Source organism: Protomyctophum parallelum, assembly GCF_964188405.1.
Source record: "Protomyctophum parallelum genome assembly, chromosome: 9".
In the NCBI taxonomy this organism is placed as follows: domain Eukaryota; kingdom Metazoa; phylum Chordata; class Actinopteri; order Myctophiformes; family Myctophidae; genus Protomyctophum; species Protomyctophum parallelum.
The window spans coordinates 10079786-10099608 of record NC_139706.1 but is presented as its reverse complement, the minus strand read 5'-3'; the positions used below and the strand labels follow the sequence as shown (position 1 = coordinate 10099608).

At 43.8% G+C, this 19823-nt stretch overlaps 1 protein-coding gene across 2 annotated transcripts in view; it reads left to right on the top strand.

The window, feature by feature from the left end:
- LOC310864898 (clathrin heavy chain 1-like) overlaps window positions 1–19823 on the top strand; it is a 37062-nt gene that overhangs the window by 11716 nt on the left and 5523 nt on the right. For both annotated transcript variants that reach the window (XM_083773726.1, XM_083773725.1), the window contains exons 8-30: window positions 801–1001; window positions 2554–2706; window positions 2847–2969; window positions 3127–3264; window positions 3431–3595; window positions 3774–3954; window positions 4460–4623; window positions 4792–4917; window positions 5499–5641; window positions 6064–6298; window positions 6572–6694; window positions 7264–7409; window positions 8867–9050; window positions 9585–9777; window positions 10159–10316; window positions 12111–12275; window positions 13127–13234; window positions 14025–14192; window positions 15130–15279; window positions 15405–15536; window positions 16295–16405; window positions 16689–16859; window positions 17299–17520. In XM_083773726.1, the coding sequence (XP_083629852.1) occupies window positions 801–1001; window positions 2554–2706; window positions 2847–2969; window positions 3127–3264; window positions 3431–3595; window positions 3774–3954; window positions 4460–4623; window positions 4792–4917; window positions 5499–5641; window positions 6064–6298; window positions 6572–6694; window positions 7264–7409; window positions 8867–9050; window positions 9585–9777; window positions 10159–10316; window positions 12111–12275; window positions 13127–13234; window positions 14025–14192; window positions 15130–15279; window positions 15405–15536; window positions 16295–16405; window positions 16689–16859; window positions 17299–17520 (3660 nt within the window). The remainder of the gene's footprint in view (window positions 1–800; window positions 1002–2553; window positions 2707–2846; window positions 2970–3126; window positions 3265–3430; window positions 3596–3773; window positions 3955–4459; window positions 4624–4791; window positions 4918–5498; window positions 5642–6063; window positions 6299–6571; window positions 6695–7263; window positions 7410–8866; window positions 9051–9584; window positions 9778–10158; window positions 10317–12110; window positions 12276–13126; window positions 13235–14024; window positions 14193–15129; window positions 15280–15404; window positions 15537–16294; window positions 16406–16688; window positions 16860–17298; window positions 17521–19823) is intronic.

Sequence of the window (19823 nt, the reverse complement as noted above, 5' to 3'; positions counted from 1 at the left end):
CAACAAGTAAAATGATGGCCAATGTATTGTTGTTCAACCAGCATGGTTTAGATACAATTCCCCTAATACAAGCTCAGACTGTGCAGAGAAAGACTTATGCAGCTTAAGTAAGCCTTGTCGAGCCTTGTGGCCCATAGGGCAGAAGCCTGTCTCCCTTTTCTGTAATGTGAGGCAGCTTGATGTATAAGTACACCCCCTGGACCTGATACTAGTATGTTAATATAGGGACTTAGCAGTTTCATCTGTTTTATTTATAGTGCAAAATCACCCCAAGGCACACTTCACAACAAGGATACAACAAAAACACAGCAAACTAGAAGAAGTGCCCCTCGGGGCACATGTCTCCCTCCACCAGGATAATAGCGTTTGTGATGTTTGGACAAAATGTGTAGGAGTAATATGAACATGTTTTTTTGTTTGTTTATAATATAATAATAATAAATAATCTGTCGACTGGTGGTTGTATACCGGGGCAATAAAAATAAATTAAATGTTTAAGATGTAACATAATGTGTAGTAGTGCACATACAAAGGAGGTCGTGACTGTGACTAGGTCGTCTACATTTCATGAGCTGTGTTTGACCAGCAGCTAAAGCAGCTGGAAGGAAAACATAGTGAACATAACAATGGTTTCAATGTAAACTAGGGGGAAAGTAGTGCAGCGGAAACAGATGGGGGTTTTAGCCTAGATTTAAAAATGTCCTGAGAGTTGGCATCTCAACTTGACTTGACTTGTTTATGTATGCATAATGAATCCTTCCACCTCCATCCTTTCTCCTCCTTGGTTCCGTACACTCCAGGGGATCCTGCGGACCCCAGACACCATCCGTCGCTTCCAGAGTGTCCCGGCCCAGCCGGGCCAGACGTCCCCCTTGCTCCAGTACTTTGGCATCCTGCTGGACCAGGGGCAGCTCAACAAGTTTGAGTCCCTGGAGCTGTGCAGGCCGGTCCTCCAGCAGGGCCGCAAGCAGCTCCTGGAGAAGTGGCTGAAGGAGGATAAGGCAAGTTTGCCATATTTTCTTTGATTCAAAAACACAAGAGTAGAGGCCAAGTGTGGACAAGGACGGATGCATGCACACCGCACAGACTTATAGTCTGGTGGTGAGACGTGGGAGGACCCTAAGCAGGAAGCAAACGACAGAGAGGGCCTCCTGTTGGCTCTGGCATAAGAGAGGACAATAGCTGGAAGCCTGGATGAGAGGGGCAGTGATTTGGCCAATCATTGCTCGACCCGCCAACTGGAGAGTGTAGTGGTTGAGGGTTGAAACCAGGGGGCAGTCAGACAGATATTTTGTGAAGCCACTAAGGAAATCGGGACTTCGGGGAGTTTCATATAATGGCCTGTTGTGGCGCTGTCATTGGGCCCAAAAAAACCCATAGCTCCATAGAGGCCCATGTATTTGGGCCCAACTTCACCTAGACTGTATTACCTTAATAAACATGGTCATGAATACTTTCTGCTTCCAGTCACTAGTTTAAAGTCTAATTTCTCATGTCGTAATATTCTTTTTGGAAAATTATGGTCCCATTTATTAAAACAATGACCATAAAGTCGCGTATGTTCTGAGGTGCGTGGCTACCGTTACAGTCTATGAACGGGAGCCACCCCCCGTTCTAGAAATATGGCGACTTACAGTGCAAAGAATTACAGGCTTCATTTTACGTCCATGTTAGACCCGGGGAACGCTTTGTCCATATTTTTTACAGTCTATGGTTGAAACACTCTAAGAAGCTTGGAGACCACCTGATGTCCTCTCTTCCAGGCCAAAGCTTTATCCATTACAGATGGATTAGAATCGCATCTTTGATGTATTTATAAACTGACGTCAGTGGTCCTCTCCTGGTCTCCCCAGAAGGAGTTTTGTAGAGTTTAAATAGAATTCAAGTTTACAGGACCGATTTCTTTTTTATTTATTTTTAGGGGCAAAACTGGTTTACATAAAAATGTGAAGTTACCTGCAAAAGCTGAGTAGATGATCTACATAATAAATGTATTTATTGTTGGAGTACATTTACACAAATTTTCTCCAGTTGTGGTTGGACGGCACGCCTTTCACATGATTCTGATACCGTTCTAATCCTGGAGATGATCTCATCATAGTAGGCCTTGAAATGCTATACTTGACAGTAGAGGTTTACTGCTTCATCAAGTAAATATTGTAGATCGACACTGCTTGTTTTCCCTGCTAATTGTTTATAGTGTTGCTAAGCTGAGTAAGCTCATAGATGTGCGTTAAACTATTAGTATATTTGCAGTTTCCCCGATCTACAAGCTCATAGCGCGCCACCGAGTGGTGCGCTACGAGCTTGTAGGTCTGCTAACGACTGACATAGAAACATAGCTTTTTCAGAAAACTGTCATTTTCAAACAGACATTTTTTTAATCTGATCTCAGGTCAAAATGGGTTAAACACTTCTAGTTTTTACTTCATAGTGCATAATAGTCTCATGAAATGCAAATATAATAGACTAAAGTTTAGCAGCATTCAGCATTCAAACTGTTTTATTTTATTTTATCAATCTACATTTCTCATATTCAAATGAAATCTCCAGCTGGAGTGCTCTGAGGAGCTGGGGGACCTGGTGAAGTCAGTGGACCCGACTCTGGCCCTCAGCGTTTACCTTAGAGCCAACGTCCCCAACAAGGTCATCCAGTGTTTCGCAGAGACCGGACAGTTCCAGAAGATTGTCCTTTACGCCAAAAAGGTACAGAGGACACTAATAAACTGCTAATAAAGAAAATGTAAATGTATTATTCTGTTGCTGGGAATGTAAGAAGCTCTTACAGTTGTGTCCCTTCGTGCTGCATTATATCATCATCATAAATGTACGGCATAATCTTAAAGGTGGGCTACACTCCCGACTGGATCTTCCTGCTGAGAAACGTGATGCGTATCAGCCCAGAGCAGGGGCTGCAATTCTCCCAAATGCTGGTCCAAGACGAGGAGCCTCTGGCTGACATCACACAGGTCAGATCACTCAAAACTATGCTTATATGTAGATTTATTTGATTGAACTCGACATGAAACCCCATTAATTCCATTGGAAATCTGATGAGGTAACGGTTTGGCCTACAAAAGGACAATTGGATGATATATTGACCGATGTGTTTTTTGTTTTCTGCAGATTGTGGATGTCTTTATGGAGTACAACCTGATCCAGCAGTGCACATCGTTCCTGCTGGACGCTCTGAAGAACAACAGACCCATGGAGGGACCCCTCCAGACACGCCTGCTGGAAATGAACCTAGTCCATGCTCCACAGGTAAACACGTGTGTGTGTGTGTGTGTGTGTGTGTGTGTGTGTGGGTGTGGGTGCGGGTGCGCGCGCGCCCGTCCCAATTGTACATATAATGGAACCAAAGCAGACCTGCTAATCTTCCAGGGCCCCAGCCACTAGTTAAATCTATTTTTGCCGTCATGTTACACAGGTCGCAGACGCCATCCTTGGGAACCAGATGTTCACCCACTATGACCGTGCCCACGTGGCTCAGCTGTGTGAAAAAGCCGGCCTCCTCCAGAGGGCGCTGGAGCACTACACCGACCTGTATGACATAAAGCGCGCTGTGGTGCACACGCACCTTCTCAACCCTGAGGTAAACACCACCTGCCTAAACCTGCCGTCACCAGGCTTTCCACCTGCTCTGTGTTTCTAAATCGCTGTGAGATCTGGTCTAGACCGGATGGTTTTAGACCATTCAGTAAAACACGAACACCATTGCCTTTTGAGTTGTCCCTACTGACCATGGTATCGCTTCTCTCCACTCCATCCAGTGGTTGGTGAACTTCTTCGGCTCCCTGTCAGTAGAGGACTCCCTGGAGTGTCTGAGGGCGATGCTGTCAGCAAACATCCGTCAGAATCTGCAGATCTGTGTCCAGGTGGCCTCCAAGTACCACGAACAGCTCTCCACTCAGTCCCTCACAGAGCTCTTTGAATCTTTTAAAAGCTTCGAGGGTAAGCTCTGAGGGAGGGAGGCCACACACATTTAATGTATACATACATATCGATGGATCATGGATGGATGACAAGTAGGGATGGAGCTAGAAACCTTATACCCGACAAAAAAACAGATTTATCGAGTACCCAATATCAATAAACTTTGGGCTTATCAGGCCTGTTATCGAGCATAGCGGCCCATGACATCCTGTTTAAACAATCAAGACAAGAGGCGACATATCTGTCTACAGTAAAAGTGATGACTGCCAACCTCCAAAAGTGATCAAGTGCTCAATAGTGGGCTCGATAAGAATCCGGCTCGATAAACATGATCGATAAGGTGCTTGTTATCAATCAAAATTAACAAGCTCCATCCCTAATGATAAGTGGATAGATGGATCGTGAGATAGACGGATAAATAGTCAGCAGCCAATTTACGCTTAACCCTCCTGTGTGTGTGTGTGTGTGCGCTTATTTTTGTTTCAGTTCCCTTTAACTTATTTGCTTGCTTGATGCTTTCCAGGTCTGTTTTACTTCCTGGGTTCCATCGTGAACTTCAGCCAGGACCCAGAGGTTCACTTCAAGTACATCCAGGCTGCCTGCAAGACGGGACAGATCAAAGAAGTGGAGAGGATCTGTCGTGAGAGCAACTGCTACGACCCCGAGCGTGTCAAGAATTTCCTCAAGGTGACGAATAGATGATTATACTGTTTATTATAAAATTATTAGATTAATGAAGTTGTAGGAACCTTTCATGTTGATCTGTGACCGAAAGAACACGGTTGTGAGGAAAGCAATTATCCATGAATGGTAGTTAAAATTGACTATCATGATTTATTCTTTCATGTTTTCCAGGAAGCCAAGCTGACTGACCAGCTGCCTCTGATCATTGTGTGTGATCGCTTTGACTTTGTCCACGACCTGGTGCTGTACCTTTACCGCAACAGCCTGCAGAAGTACATTGAGATCTACGTGCAGAAGGTATGTGCTCTTAACTGAAAATAATAAACTTCTTATATATAAGATAATCTTTCTAAAGTGTCCTATTTTATGCTGTACGGGATCAACAAAACTATAAAAAGACGGGCTCTGTAAATGGGTTTTATCGCCAACCCTTTTATAGGTCACTATTGGAAAAGATACGCTTGAGACTGCTCTGCATCCTATATTTAGTATGGATGTCCCGATCATGTCTTTTTTGCTTAAATTGAATGAATCTTACCACAGCTTATGTAACTGAAGTCAAAGTTAAAACTCAAATCTTTGCTTCTGGGGGGTACCTGGAACAACATATTTTCAGATGGGGGTTCGCGGCCAAATACAGATAATTCCGGGGGTCTTTGACATGGAAAGGTTGAGAACCACTAACATAGAAACATGGGTTTTTCAGAAAACTGTTAAAATTTAGAAGCCTTTAAAAACAAATCGGCCTCATGTCTAAATGGGTTAAGAGTGCCATTTGTTTCAGGTGAACCCCAGCCGTCTGCCGGTGGTCATTGGAGGCCTGCTGGACATGGACTGTGCCGAGGACGTGATTAAAAACCTGATCCTGTTTGTTTCAGGTGAACCCCAGCCGTCTGCCGGTGGTCATCGGAGGCCTGCTGGACGTGGACTGTGCAGAGGACGTGATTAAAAACCTGATCCTGGTGGTGAGGGGACAGTTCTCCACCGACGAGCTGGTGGCCGAGGTGGAGAAGAGAAACCGGTGAGCCAGCACAGCTAAACCACAACTGCATGCATTGTCAGCGTTTACTATATCTTCAGAAAATGGGTTGTGCAAATAGTTTTATTTAAAAAATATTTCTTTTAAATATACATTTCAGGTCAGGTACATTTTTTGTATTGTCCCATGGGGGAATATGATATGTGCTCTGAAGCAGGTTTAAAAAATGCATAAACCATATTAACAAATGCAGTGATAATTGAGCATTTCAATAAACGTATGTGCATATATAGTAGGTGGATTATGCAAATCATTTATTTATTTTTGAGGGGCGCTATCTATCTGTGTGTATGAGCACAACATGTGTTTGTAGCACGGAATGTGATGATTTGATTGGCTGAGCACGGAGTGTGTGTGCGTGTGTGTGTGTGTGTGTGTGTGTGCGCTTTGTGTGTTCCCCACAGTTTGAAGCTATTGCTTCCCTGGCTGGAAGCTCGCATTCACGATGGCTGCGAGGAGCCCGCCACCCACAACGCTCTGGCCAAGATCTACATCGACAGCAACAACAACCCTGAGCGCTTCCTGAGGGAGAACCCGTACTATGACAGCCGCGTGGTGGGAAAGTACTGCGAGAAGAGAGACCCGCACCTGGCCTGCGTGGCCTACGAGAGAGGGCAGTGTGACCAGGAGCTCATTCATGTGAGTGGGGATAGTGGAACATAACGTTGAACTTGGAGAATCTTTAGGAGCACTGGGTTTTCCTGTAGGGGTGGGTCAAAAAATTAAAAACAGACTAGATAAATATATATGTAGCGGAATAATAACAAAACAAAAAGGGTAGGAGACCGACACAATCAAACCATTTCCATCTCATATTTACAGTTCTGTGTTTCTTCATCACAGTCGGTGAAATGACGGTGACATAGATTTGTCTAATTTAATTAGTTTACCATTGTTTGTCATGGTGTATAGGTTTGCAATGAGAACTCCCTCTTCAAGAGCCTTTCTCGCTACTTGGTGCGTCGCAAGGACCCGGAGCTGTGGGCCAGTGTGCTGCTGGAGAGCAACCCTTACAGGAGACCTCTCATCGACCAGGTAGGACCAAGGCACTAAATAGAATTAAAGGTTAACGTCCTACTATTTGTCACATACTGTACATTGCTGAATGTGAGATTTGTTCTCCGCATTTGACCCATCTCTTGGAGTTGGTGAGCTGCAGCCGTGCTGTGCTCGGGAATCATTTGTTGTTGTCCAAGTCAAGTCCAACCCTTGATGCTGAGTGCCAAGCAGGAAGGCATTGGGTCCTATTTTTACAGTATTTGGGAAGACCCGGGCGGGTATCGAACCCCGACGTCCCAGTTTCAGGGCGGACACTCTAACCACAAGGCCACTGAGCTGGTTAAAATTGCACCAATCTTAGTTAGTTCACTATCCAAGTATGAGCAGGTTTAGTGTTTTTTTTGTAGTTGAACCTCCATAAGACTGTGTTGTTGTCACACTTTTCATGATATACATATGGATGACCAGAAAAACTTAATTTATTCAGAAAGCCACTTACATCCCTACTGCTAATACATTTTCTTTTTTTCATGGTGATACTAATTATCTTTTTCAATGAAGGTGACACTAATTCCTTTTGACTGTGCTTCTCGTCTTGACTCCAGGTGGTGCAGACTGCCCTGTCGGAGACCCAGGACCCAGAGGAGGTCTCGGTCACGGTCAAGGCCTTCATGACCGCCGACCTGCCCAACGAGCTCATCGAACTCCTGGAGAAGATCGTCCTGGACAACTCTGTCTTCAGTGAGCACAGGTGAGGCTGTTTGTCAGACGGATGAATTAGCATTTGATCATATCAACCGTTTTAATGCAGTCATTAAACAATTGTGATCCAGATTTCCCTGTCGTGTTTTCACTAACCTTTGAAGAGCCACTGCGCCGACCGCCGAGTTGCTTGTCATGAAAATCCACTTTACATGCTGCTCTAAGGTTGAGCTAGAGAGAGAGACTCACGTCATTTGATGCAGCCAAGTGAGGACGGCCTCATTGCCTGAGACAGACAGACATTCCCTTAATCATACAATTATATGTTGGATAAGTGTTCTACGGTTAAAGGGACACTTCACCCTTTTTGCAAAAAAATATATGTTAATGACGTTTAGAAGCTTTAGATCACTTTCCTGGGGGTATTTATGTGTGTAATATGTGGTTTTAGTTATTTTAGATTGTAGCAGTGAGCCTGTTGTCTCTGATGTCATGGACACTGGTCTCACTACCTTCCTGGACTACAATTTCCATAATTCTTTGGTGCACTGCTCCTCCTTGTGGATAGGGGGAGAGCTGTCTTACTGAGACAACATGTAGTCCAGGAAGGAAGTGAGCCCAGTGTCCATGACATCAGAGACAACAGGCTCACTGCTACAATCTAAAATATCTAAAACCACATATTACACACATAAAGATCTCCAGGAAAGTGTTCTAAAGCTTCTAAACATCATTAACATATATTTTTTTGCAAAAAGGGTGAAGTGTCCCTTTAAAATAAAATCAGGGGAGAATATTTTCTGGAATCATGTGACCGCCGGTGCCCATTGACTCAGTATGTCCGACTCCAACCATGAGTCTACACTGACAGAGATGGTGTCAGTCCTGGAGAGGATCTGGACCTTCCTTAGCATAATCTGTCTCTCTTCTCATTTAACCCATTTTGGGCGGGAACCCCTTTTGGTGTTTTAAGCATTATGTTATGCTTTAGCTATTGAAAAATAGCAGATCTACAAGCTCAAAGTGCGGCACCGAGTGCCTCGCTACGAGCTTGTAGGTCTGCTATTATTATTTATTTTTTTATAACTTTATTTATAGGATTTAAATTTTTTGTAGACAAACAACCCCACATATACCCCACCCTCCACAGGTTCCATCACAAAATAAGACAACAACAATAACAAAAAAGCGGTCTGCTATTTTTTAATCATGAAAATGTGACGCTAATCTCTTTCAGAGCGAACGTTTTTAACTCAAATCTTTGCTACTGGGAGGTCCCTGGAACAACATATTTTCAGATGGGGGTCGGCGGCCAAATGCAGATATTTGTCCTTGACATGAAAATGTTTGAGAACCACTGACACAGAAACATGAGGTTTTTCAGAAAACTGTCATGATTTTGTAGAATCGTCCTCGGGTCTAAATGGGTTAAACTCTTATTGATTTTGAGGCTCTTTTCGTTGGCGTATAGTCAAGTGAAAACAATCCGTCCCGTTCTCATTTCAGAAACCTCCAGAACCTGCTGATTCTGACGGCCATCAAGGCGGACCGGACCCGCGTCATGGAGTACATCAACAGGCTGGACAACTACGACGCCCCGGACATCGCCAACATCGCCATCAGCAACGAGCTCTTCGAGGAGGCCTTCGCCATCTTCAGAAAGTTTGACGTCAACACCTCCGCCGTGCAGGTCAGCGCACCGCGTGGTTGGCTCTTTGTAGCTTTGTCGTAAGCTTAGGCCACTTTTACACGGCAACAGTCTACAGAAAACGTCAAAGTCCCGTCGCGTTCTCACTTTTTATTCAGAATTTACACTCGGATGCAACAATGATAGAACACGCTGTAGTGTGAGTGCCAGGTGGTTAGGTGGCAGTGGCGCACTGCCAGATAGACCAGGCACGCATGAGGAGGGATGGAGCTCGATAGCCGCTACCCGGAAAAAAACAGATAACAAGCTTATTGAGTACCCGTTATCAATGAGCTTTGGGCTTATCAAGCCTGTTATCGAGCATAGCGGCCCATGACGTCATGTTTAAACAATCAAGGCAAGAGGCAATGTAATCATCCAGGCTGGCACAAATGTCAGTCTAAAAGAGTATTGATACCTGCCAACCAGCGCTGACCAGGGAACAGTTTCTTTAATATTAAATGATTGGTAAAAAGGTCAATTGCCTTCCGTCTGTTAGAAAAGTGCTTTATTTGAATTCCATGTTTCTATATCCAGGTCCTCATTGAGCATATCGGTAACCTGGACCGAGCCTACGAGTTTGCGGAGCGCTGCAACGAGCCTCCAGTGTGGAGCCAGCTGGCTAAGGCTCAGCTGCAGAAGGGTCTGGTGAAGGAGGCCATCGACTCCTACATCAAGGCTGACGACCCCTCAGCGTACATGGAGGTGGGACAGGCTGCTGCCGAGAGCGGTAAGACCATCTCACTTAAATTCATTACCTATTTTTAGTATATAGGATTGAACCCATTTAGGCCCTGAAAAAACGTTCGCTCTGAAAGAATATAATTATATTCAAAGATTTGTGCCGCATTTTTACGATTTTTCAAAAATAGCAGATCTATAAGCTCGTAGCGCGCCACCGAGTGGCGCGCTACGAGCTTATAGATCTGCTATTTTTCAATAGCTAAAGTATAACATAATGCTTAGTTAAAACACCAAAAGGGGTTCCCGTCTAGAAAGGGGTAAGTGTTTAATGTAAGAACATTTAATCACATTCGATGTTGAAATTGACAATGTGCCTGTTGTGACACTGACATGTACTTGATCGACATCCATGCTGTATGTATTGTAGGTAACTGGGAGGACTTGGTTAAGTTCCTCCAGATGGCTCGTAAGAAGGCCCGCGAGTCTTACGTGGAGACGGAGTTGATCTTCGCCCTCGCCAAGACCAACCGCCTGGCTGAGCTGGAGGAGTTCATCAACGGACCCAACAATGCCCACATCCAACAAGTTAGTAGGCTTTAAGTTGCATCACATGCACTTTCGGATACACACATACACTCAACCTGATGCCTTGACTCAATGGGCCCGATTCACTAAGATGTTTACACCCATAGGTGAAAGGAAAATGTCCAACTTCCCACGTAGTCTGATTCAGTGATCTTTTTTTGGTCTGGAGAGCTGCAGACTTACATAAGACCAAAGCTTGCTGTATGTCATTCTAATGACTCATTAGCAGTGTTGTGACTAACGCCCTTACATCGCGTTACGTTACATAACGTAACTACTATTTGCAGTAACTTGTAACCTAACGCTTTACATTTCCCATTTCCATAACGGCCTTATAGTTATTGTGCGAGTGTTACCCGCGTTATGGCGTTATGTCAACTTATGTGATCAGTGAAAAGTCTCGCAGCTCCGTGAGTATCATACATTCATACAGGCATCTCTGCGCTGCTGATTGCAGTGCAGGGACTAGAGAGCGCTCTCTGTGTTGACAGTTTCGTTTGTGCTCTGCCTCTCAACTAACTGCGTGAAAAACACAGATGTACAAGCCCAAAGCGCAGTGCATTGCGACCGGTAGATAACTTGTAGATCTGCTACTTCCAGTGCAGGACGGGCGCATGCTTATGACGCTCTTAAATATGCATCAGCACTCAGCAGCCAGCAACGCACTAGCAGGCAGCAGCATAAACCACTCGTCGTCAGACGGAATACACATGCAAATACGAGTCACGACACAACTTTATTGCACATCTGTGCTTGCCTTTCATCCACGCTTCTATAGCCTTTTAAATCTCATTTCCCATCCACGGGCACAAGCAGCTTCCACCCGATCTGGATGGTGATGTTGTTTCTGACGAGGGTATAGCAACTAGTTAGCATGGGAGCTAACATTAGTTTAACTCTGGTCCATATCGTTAGAAGCCAAGGAGTCCTCCTATAATAACACTGGTACTTTCCATCCGTTCCCCAACCCTCACACTCGATGTTGCGTCTGCCCGTGTATAATGGTCAGGGTTTCACTGTCCACAGCTAGCAGGCAGACCTGTCAAAACTATGCACTTCCCAAAACTCACAAGACATGCCAGCCACCACCTATAAGTTCAAACCGTTACACACCTCTAGAATATTTGTTTCCCCAGCTATCTCATTTCACTTTCATTTATTTTATTCCATAGTCTTAGTTTTTCTCTAATAAAGTAGTTTTTATTTGTTTTCTCATGTTCCCCTTGAAAAGCGTCTTTAAGTACTCAGAGAAGCATTATATAAATAATAATATTATCACTATTATTATTACTACTTTTTAATTGCCTATGCTTATGTAGTCACTATTCATTGATTCACTCGTATCCAAATCCATTCGAAAAAAAGCTCACTGATGATCAGGTCAAATAGGCCTATTGATATGCCATTAATTGAGATTAATGAATCACAAAAAACCTTCTTTTAAATCGTTTTTTATATTATTATTTTTTAAAGTAAAGTAAAGTAAAGTAAAGTAGTTACTTTCATAATTTAATGTAAAGTAAAGTAACAAATTACTTTTTTAGATAAGTAACGATAACTATAATTCCTTACTTTTTAAAAGTAACTTCCCCAACACTGCTCATTAGAATGCCTTATTCTACTGGGGAAGTTTGGAAAATTCCGTTACACCAAAAATATGAATCGGACCCAATGACTTTGTCAAAACTTTGTCAGCTGTTAACTTGAAAATAAAGTGCCGTTGTCATTTGTGTCTTCGACATTTCACTGCCCCTCTTTCACTCACATTTCTTTCTCTCAATCCTTCTTGCTCAGGTGGGCGACCGCTGCTACGACGACAAGATGTACGACGCGGCGAAGCTGCTGTACAACAACGTGTCCAACTTTGGCCGTCTGGCGTCCACCCTGGTGCACCTAGGAGAGTACCAGGCTGCGGTGGACGGAGCCCGCAAGGCCAACAGCACCCGCACCTGGAAGGAGGTCAGAACTACACCATGCATTGTCATTTGATACATGGATCAGTATAGTATTTATTTACATAAATTGTCCATGTGACTGTTTTGGAAGAGAGAATGAATTTGCTCAGAACGCCCCCGGTCCTTTTTTTCCCATGTTTGGAAAAAGACTAAACATGTAACTAGTCCAGGAATGTAACAAAAGGAAGTGACGTGAGTCACGTGACTGGATGCCGGGGATGCGCCATGACGCTCATCGGTGGCAAACCTCGCACCGGAAGTTCGATGAAATACATGGCAGTGAATGGAGCCGGCTGGACCAGCTCACGAACAAACACTATTTATTGCGACCGTGCGATTGCAACCTTTGTCATATTCAGGAATATAATTAGAGAAGACATATCACAGGTTGTTTTCGAATCACTTGCTTTTTTATGTGCACAGTACATCATTTCTTTTGAGGCATCTTAACAGCGGCAGGTATCATTTCTGTCTCAGAGGTATTGTGAGATTGTTGCCAGACAGGAAACGATGGATAGTCTTGCGATACTTGGCACGTTAGAAACGTACGTACACAGTGTACACATCGAAAAGCAACACAGCCGACAATAATGTCTTCTTTTATTAACCAGAAGTGATTATTTTACAATGGTCTCAATCATTCATAAATAGTGTTTGTTCATATGGTTGGTCACTCGGCTCCATTGATTCCAAAGTATTCCACCAGAGTTTCGGCTGCAGTTTGCCACCCAGTGTGACCTATCTGACAGCTGGAATTGCAGGGTAGAGAAAATGACACCGACGACCTGATTCCTTTGATCAGATTCCTTGTAACTAGTCAGGAAATGAGTGTGACTGTTTTGTACTTTCCTCCAGGTGTGTTTCGCCTGTGTGGAGGGGAAGGAGTTCCGTCTGGCCCAGATGTGTGGTCTGCACATCGTGGTCCATGCTGATGAACTGGAGGAGCTCATCAACTACTACCAGGTACTGTACACACACAGCTCATTTTCTCATCCGTCCAAAGAAATGTAAGCTGTCCTCCTGATACTTATTATGCAGCAATATTGCCGTCAATTGTTGCTGTTCTTTAATAAAGTTACCGGTATATCAATGCCCAGGTACATTCCTTATTGTTTTGTCTACCTAACTCCATATGTGAGAAAGACGTTCACATTCCACACCTACTAACATGTTATCCATAGCTAGCTACAGGTGGCACAGGAAAGACACACCATTGTTAGGTGTAGTTCTTTAAAGGAAGGTCGTATTCTGGGCAGGACACTACGTTTTTCATTTTTATAGATTTTCGTCAGCTCAGTATCGTACTGACCTAGAAGTCATTCTTTACCAGGAGGAAGTAGGGCCCGGTGTGTGGGCCCTACCTCCTTCCATAATTGCCGTATTGGCCCTGCACTCACTGTCGTGGTGCGTGTAAATAGGTATGCTCTGAGAGAGTTCACCAGGTAGCCAGTTTCTCTAATTCACCTGCTGAATTGACATGAAAAGATATGAGCGTTAATTGAAGTAACCAGCAGAGTAAACTTAAGCAGACACACCAAAAACTTGACTAGCCATTGACAGGTGTTAAGTTCCCTCCCTGGTTTTATGCAGGGAAGGCCATCTCACTGTACGTTTTTATTCAAGCACCACATAAATATAGCTTTTTTGTGATCACAGGAATATTGCATGCAGACTCGGGATGTCCAGGGCTGGCTACATGCATAGCTAGCTTTAGGTCGCTGTGAGTGACGTAAATATGTGTGCTTTGTTGCAGGACCGCGGCTACTTTGAGGAGCTGATCACCATGCTGGAGGCCGCCCTGGGCCTGGAGCGCGCTCACATGGGCATGTTCACTGAGCTGGCCATCCTCTACTCCAAATTCAAACCCCAGAAGATGAGGGAGCACCTGGAACTCTTCTGGTCCCGCGTCAACATTCCAAAGGTAGGTGGAAATCAAGGGATAATTTTTTTCCACAAATAATTTAATTTAATTTCAATGTAGTATTACATGTAGTATTAGGTCAGATTCTCACCTAATACTTCGGTAGACTCAGATCCGTATGGGCGGGGAAAGGGGATTCGTGCATATTTAATTGGCTGCGGTTTGCCTTCACACTGTCATTCGCAGCAATTGGAAACGCAGCAGGGGGGACCTTTATCAATGTGTTCCGTTCATAAACTATAGCCTACACAGTGAAATCTATGGTGATAAAATTACACTCATAACGTGCATGTGTCGTGCCGTCTGGGACCCCCCCCCCCCCCCTCTCTCTCTCTCTCTACGCACGCAGCCGCCACACACTGTTCTTTTGGGCATGGAGGCACAGCGCTGCATGAGCGCACTGATATAACTCCCCAGTCCCACACAGTGACAGCACTCCATGTTTACGGCACGCACAGACAGACAGACAGAATATTATGTAGGCTATAATACACTGCGTTTTCTTAAGCAATTGATTAATGTAGCCTACACGTCCTCATTTCGATCAGGGCTTCAGTCTCCTTATTCTACCACGTCTATCCACAGTAACAGGACATCTTTGCGCTGCGTAAAATATGCCTTCTCCGTCTCCAACTGTGTTCAGCTCCTCACCCGCCACATTATGTTTGCTTCATTTCCTTTATTTACTGCGGATTGCATTCACACCTGCACCGAATCGTAGTCAAGTGCGATTCGAAGCGAAGCGAAACCCACGTTTTTGGGCGGAGTAAAATGCGGTTATTTGCTGCGCATTAGGATTCGAATGAGCCTTCACACCTGCCAAACGAAGCGCACTTTCTGACAATGCGCAGCAGGATTCGTTTTAATCGCAGCAAAGCTCTCTGGTATGAATGTGACCTTAATGTAGTATTAATGAATGAATGTATACCTGTGTCAGGTTCTGAGGGCAGCGGAGCAGGCCCACCTGTGGGGGGAGCTGGTGTTCCTCTACGACAAGTACGAGGAGTACGACAACGCCATCATCACCATGATGAACCACGCCGCAGACGCCTGGAAGGAGGGCCAGTTCAAAGACATCGTCACCAAGGTATTCCAGCTGTTGGTTCACCGCTATCGACCGGAGGATTGTTGGAATAATTTGTCTTTTGGATCACATAATCCTTCACTTTGACTTTACTTGTCTTCTGCACGTGTTCGGTTCTGTCACTGCAGGTGGCGAACGTGGAGCTGTACTACAAGGCCGTCCAGTTCTATCTGGAGTTCAAACCGTTGTTACTGAACGATCTGCTCATCGTACTGTCCCCGAGGCTCGACCACACACGCGCTGTCAACTACTTCAGCAAGGTACTAAAGACGCTGTTCCTTTCTTTAGTATGGCTGCAAGTGTGACATGATATGTGTCTGTACAAGATGGATAATTAAACTGTAACGCACATATGAGACATGTACCTTTACTATTAACCCAGGCCTGACGTCGAAATTAAATATAAAAAGTTTTCTAAAAGATTTGAGGCACATTTTAACGATTTTTCAATAGCTAAATTATAACATAATGTTTAAAACACCAAAAGGGGTTCCCGCCCAAAATGGGTTAATGTATTATAATGGTAGAGGAATTATTTTAGTTGGCAAGTGTACAACTCTCAGATGGGGTGTGGTAAAGGTTACCCTGAAGAAGGCAGTTGCATCTGCCAAAACGGTGGTTTTTATTCTCTGCTATAATAGCTATTCTCCTTTTTAGTTTAGAACCTTCGTCTTTTCAAGACATTTAAAAGGTTGTACAATACATCTATTGTTAGGTTTATTATGATAATTCAAAACTAACTTAAACTAGGTTTAAATAAAATATAAATGTAGCTTTAGAATTATTAAGAACTAACTAACTCCAAAATGTCTAACAATTATACTGTATAGTTGAATAGATGAGAGTAACTCATGGTTGTCTCTTTTCTGTAGTTAATGTGTGCTTTATTACTATGTTTAGGTATTGCTGACATGTCTCAGTGAGACATGTCAATGAGTGATTAAAGTATTAAAGTGTGCCTTCCCTTTCCTTCTGTTTCTCTTTCTTCACTCTCTCTCTCTGTCTTTCTTCTTTTCAGGTTAAGCAGTTGTCTTTAGTCAAACCATACTTGCGGTCAGTCCAGACTCACAACAACCAATCGGTCAACGAAGCTCTCAACAACCTTTTCATCGGGGAGGAAGACTATGCTGTAAGACGTATAAATATTCTGACCCATGTCACATGTCATCTCTTTGTAGAAGGACTCCAGTGGGCGTATATACCACATGAGCTTGCAAGTGCACCAATTTGACCACCCGAACCATTTTACTGCGGGCCACTCCCCCACTCTCCATGTTTGTCTCTCAACTGTCAAAAAACAGTGCCATAAAAAATAACTAGAAGATAAAAAAGTATTATCTTTCGTTCCATAAATTTCAATATATTGGATTTTTGGATGTATTTGTCTCACTCGACTCCTAATACCTCTCTAGGCCCTGCGTACTTCAATCGACGCATATGACAACTTTGACAACATCTCGCTGGCCCAGGGCCTGGAGAAGCACGAGTTGATAGAGTTCAGGAGGATCGCAGCCTACCTGTTCAAGGGAAACAACCGCTGGTCGCAGAGTGTTGAGCTCTGCAAGAAGGACAAACTGTACAAGGTATGGAAACGTAATGTCATGTTTGCATATTTATGTGCAATAGATTCATATATTAACAAATGTCTGTTGTGGTGGTGCAGATGTTTGCTTATTGCTAACAAGATGCATGATAAGACGTCTTATTTATCTTCTATGAAATGCACCAAGTCTCTGTATGTACGTAGTACGTACGTCTGTAATCCACATAAATCCACATGAAAGGCACTGGTCCAAACAATGGAAGTTGTTTTACAGACAGGTAAAAGGACAGGGGCTCAACGTTGTTTTCCCCCTGGCTGTCTCCAGGACGCCATGCAGTACGCTAGAGAGGGCAGTTGTTTTACAGACGGGTAAAAGGTTGTTTTCCCCCCGGCTGTCTCCAGGACGCCATGCAGTACGCTAGAGAGGGCAGTTGTTTTACAGACGGGTAAAAGGTTGTTTTCCCCCCGGCTGTCTCCAGGACGCCATGCAGTACGCGTCGGAGTCCAAGGACACAGAGCTGGCAGAGGAGCTGCTGGCCTGGTTCCTGGAGGAAGACAAGAAGGAGTGCTTCGCCGCCTGCCTCTTCACCTGCTACGACCTGCTGAGGCCCGACGTGGTGCTGGAGACGGCCTGGAGGCACAACCTCATGGACTTCTCCATGCCCTACTTCATCCAGGTCATGAGGGAGTACCTCAGCAAGGTGGGTCGGCGAGGGAGGGAGGGCCTTTTGTGGACATGAAATCACACCAGCCAGCCGGTCTTCCACAATCATAGACATAGAAAAGTGTCTACCTCTCTATGTCTATGATCTGCCTCTTTCGGCTCTGGGGCGTGTGTACTCGAGTGAGGGCAAGCTTCCGTGTTGGTACTTTTGCGAGAGGCGACAGTCTGGAAACGCGAGACTAGTCGGTGCTTCTGCAAGCTTCCGCGTGCATCACAGTCAGAGTGGACGTTAGCAGCGCTCCCGCCCTCATGTCGCTACAGTTCGCTCCAATGAACTGCAGCGACCAATTAGGCATCTATTTGGTCTATCTATGGTTATGATCACAAAACCAACTCTGTTGTGGGAAGGGTTCTGAGGGTAGAAAGTGGTAACTTAATCGCAGTTTGCGGCGGTCTAAAAGACGAAATTTGGTTGGGGGAGATGAGAGATAAGAGATTGGGGGGGGGGGGGTGTGCTAATAACTTAACCAAATAGTATAAATTCTTTCTTTGTTTTTTGTCCACTTGGAGTACCACATGGGTACAGAATTTGTGTTATTCAGAAAGCCGTGTTTCCATATTAAGTGGTCAATGAAGAGTATTCTTCCTTTGACTGTCCAAAATGGTGAAACTTGCTCATCTCGTAACATCAAGCCGGTTTAAAATAAACACTGTCCTCCAGACAGTGTTAAAAGCACATTTTAAAAGCCTCCAATCTAAGCCTTTTCACTTCTTTTATTAATTCTCATCATCCTGCTGTCAGTCTTATTGACATTGGCGTGTGTCCCTTTTTTGTTATTGTGTTACAGTTTTCCGCTACTTTTCCATACAAATGTGTTCCAGAAGAGATTCACCACGGCTGTATTCTCTCCCGTGTCTCATGTGTGTTAACATGGCATGAGATCCTGTTCACTCTGAGTCTGCACTATAGAAGTGTTAGACCTAGACCTGGGTCAAACAGTAGATAGATACACAAGCAAGAGTGGCAATCTGAGCACTCAAAAAGGTTAAAATAAGAGGAGAGGGTGGATATAAAATCAGGGTACTTTAAGTTTAAAACGCCAACATGTTTCGACTCAAACAAGTCTTCATCAGGGCAAGTATGATAGTAGATGGATACACTTACAGATAATCTACCTTTCATTGTTTAATTCCAATGTTTTAATGTGGTTGCAGTGCCAAATCTTTGGCATTTACCGTATTAGGACAATTTGGATAGTGTTAGCCATTTTGTGTTAGTAGTAGGGCTGTCAAACAAATAATATAACCTTGAATAATTGCAGACTTTGGGGGTAAAATGCACAATTGATTGTAAAAATATACTGTTAACAGTAGATTAGTCGTGGCTTCCATTCAACATTTTAATGTAATTTCAACCAAAGCGGTGCATAAACACCTCATAAACACATTCCATGTCCATAACATGGACAAAAACAGCAACGCGTTCACCATGATACAAGCGATATGATTTCACAATTTTGTAAAAATACTCCCAACTCCGGACAAACAAAACGGCATGAGGCATGTTGATGGACAACAGAGTTTAGCTGACTTTGGGCAGGTTGGCAACCATAAGATTCAACTATAAAGACCTCTTATTTTACGCCTATTGTTAGTTCTACTTTAATGTTGTCAGACATTGGGTAATTATTCATTCATGTTACATTTTGTCAGCTTGTTGACAACCAGCTGCAAACACCCTCTTGTGGGTGCTGAACAGCTCTGACATGACATGCATTATGTGCAGACTTTCCTATATGTAAAATATAATGATTATTGAATATAACATAAAATCTTAATTTAAATCATTTCTGAGCTCAGTTGACAGCCCTAGTTGTTAGACATAGAACAGTGTACTGTCTGTCCGTCAATTGTTCAACCCGTCACTGTTCTGTCGTGTTTGTCGACTCCCCTCCATCTCATTTTGTTAATTTCTTTACCACAGGTCTGAAAAGCAATTAGTTCTCTGCTGAAATACTGCACCTTTCAGATTAACATCTCAGAACATGTTAATGACGCTTAATAGTCAGTGTCCATGTATGAACTATAAGCATCGGGAATAATCTCTCCTGGTGTTGTAAGTAAATGATGGAAAGTGCAAGGTGCCAGAGTAATCTCAACAGTGTGCATTTGTATCAAAAGTGGCATGTGTCGCATGGCTTTTGATGATTTTATTTTCTTCTCCTGGTTTTTCTGTAAGCTAGGATTTCTCTATTGTTTGCTCTATTTTTCTCTTTCTGTCCCTCTTTTCCTACATGTTTTTGGGAGACTTCTGTTTTTTTTGGTTTTTCTCCTTAAGTT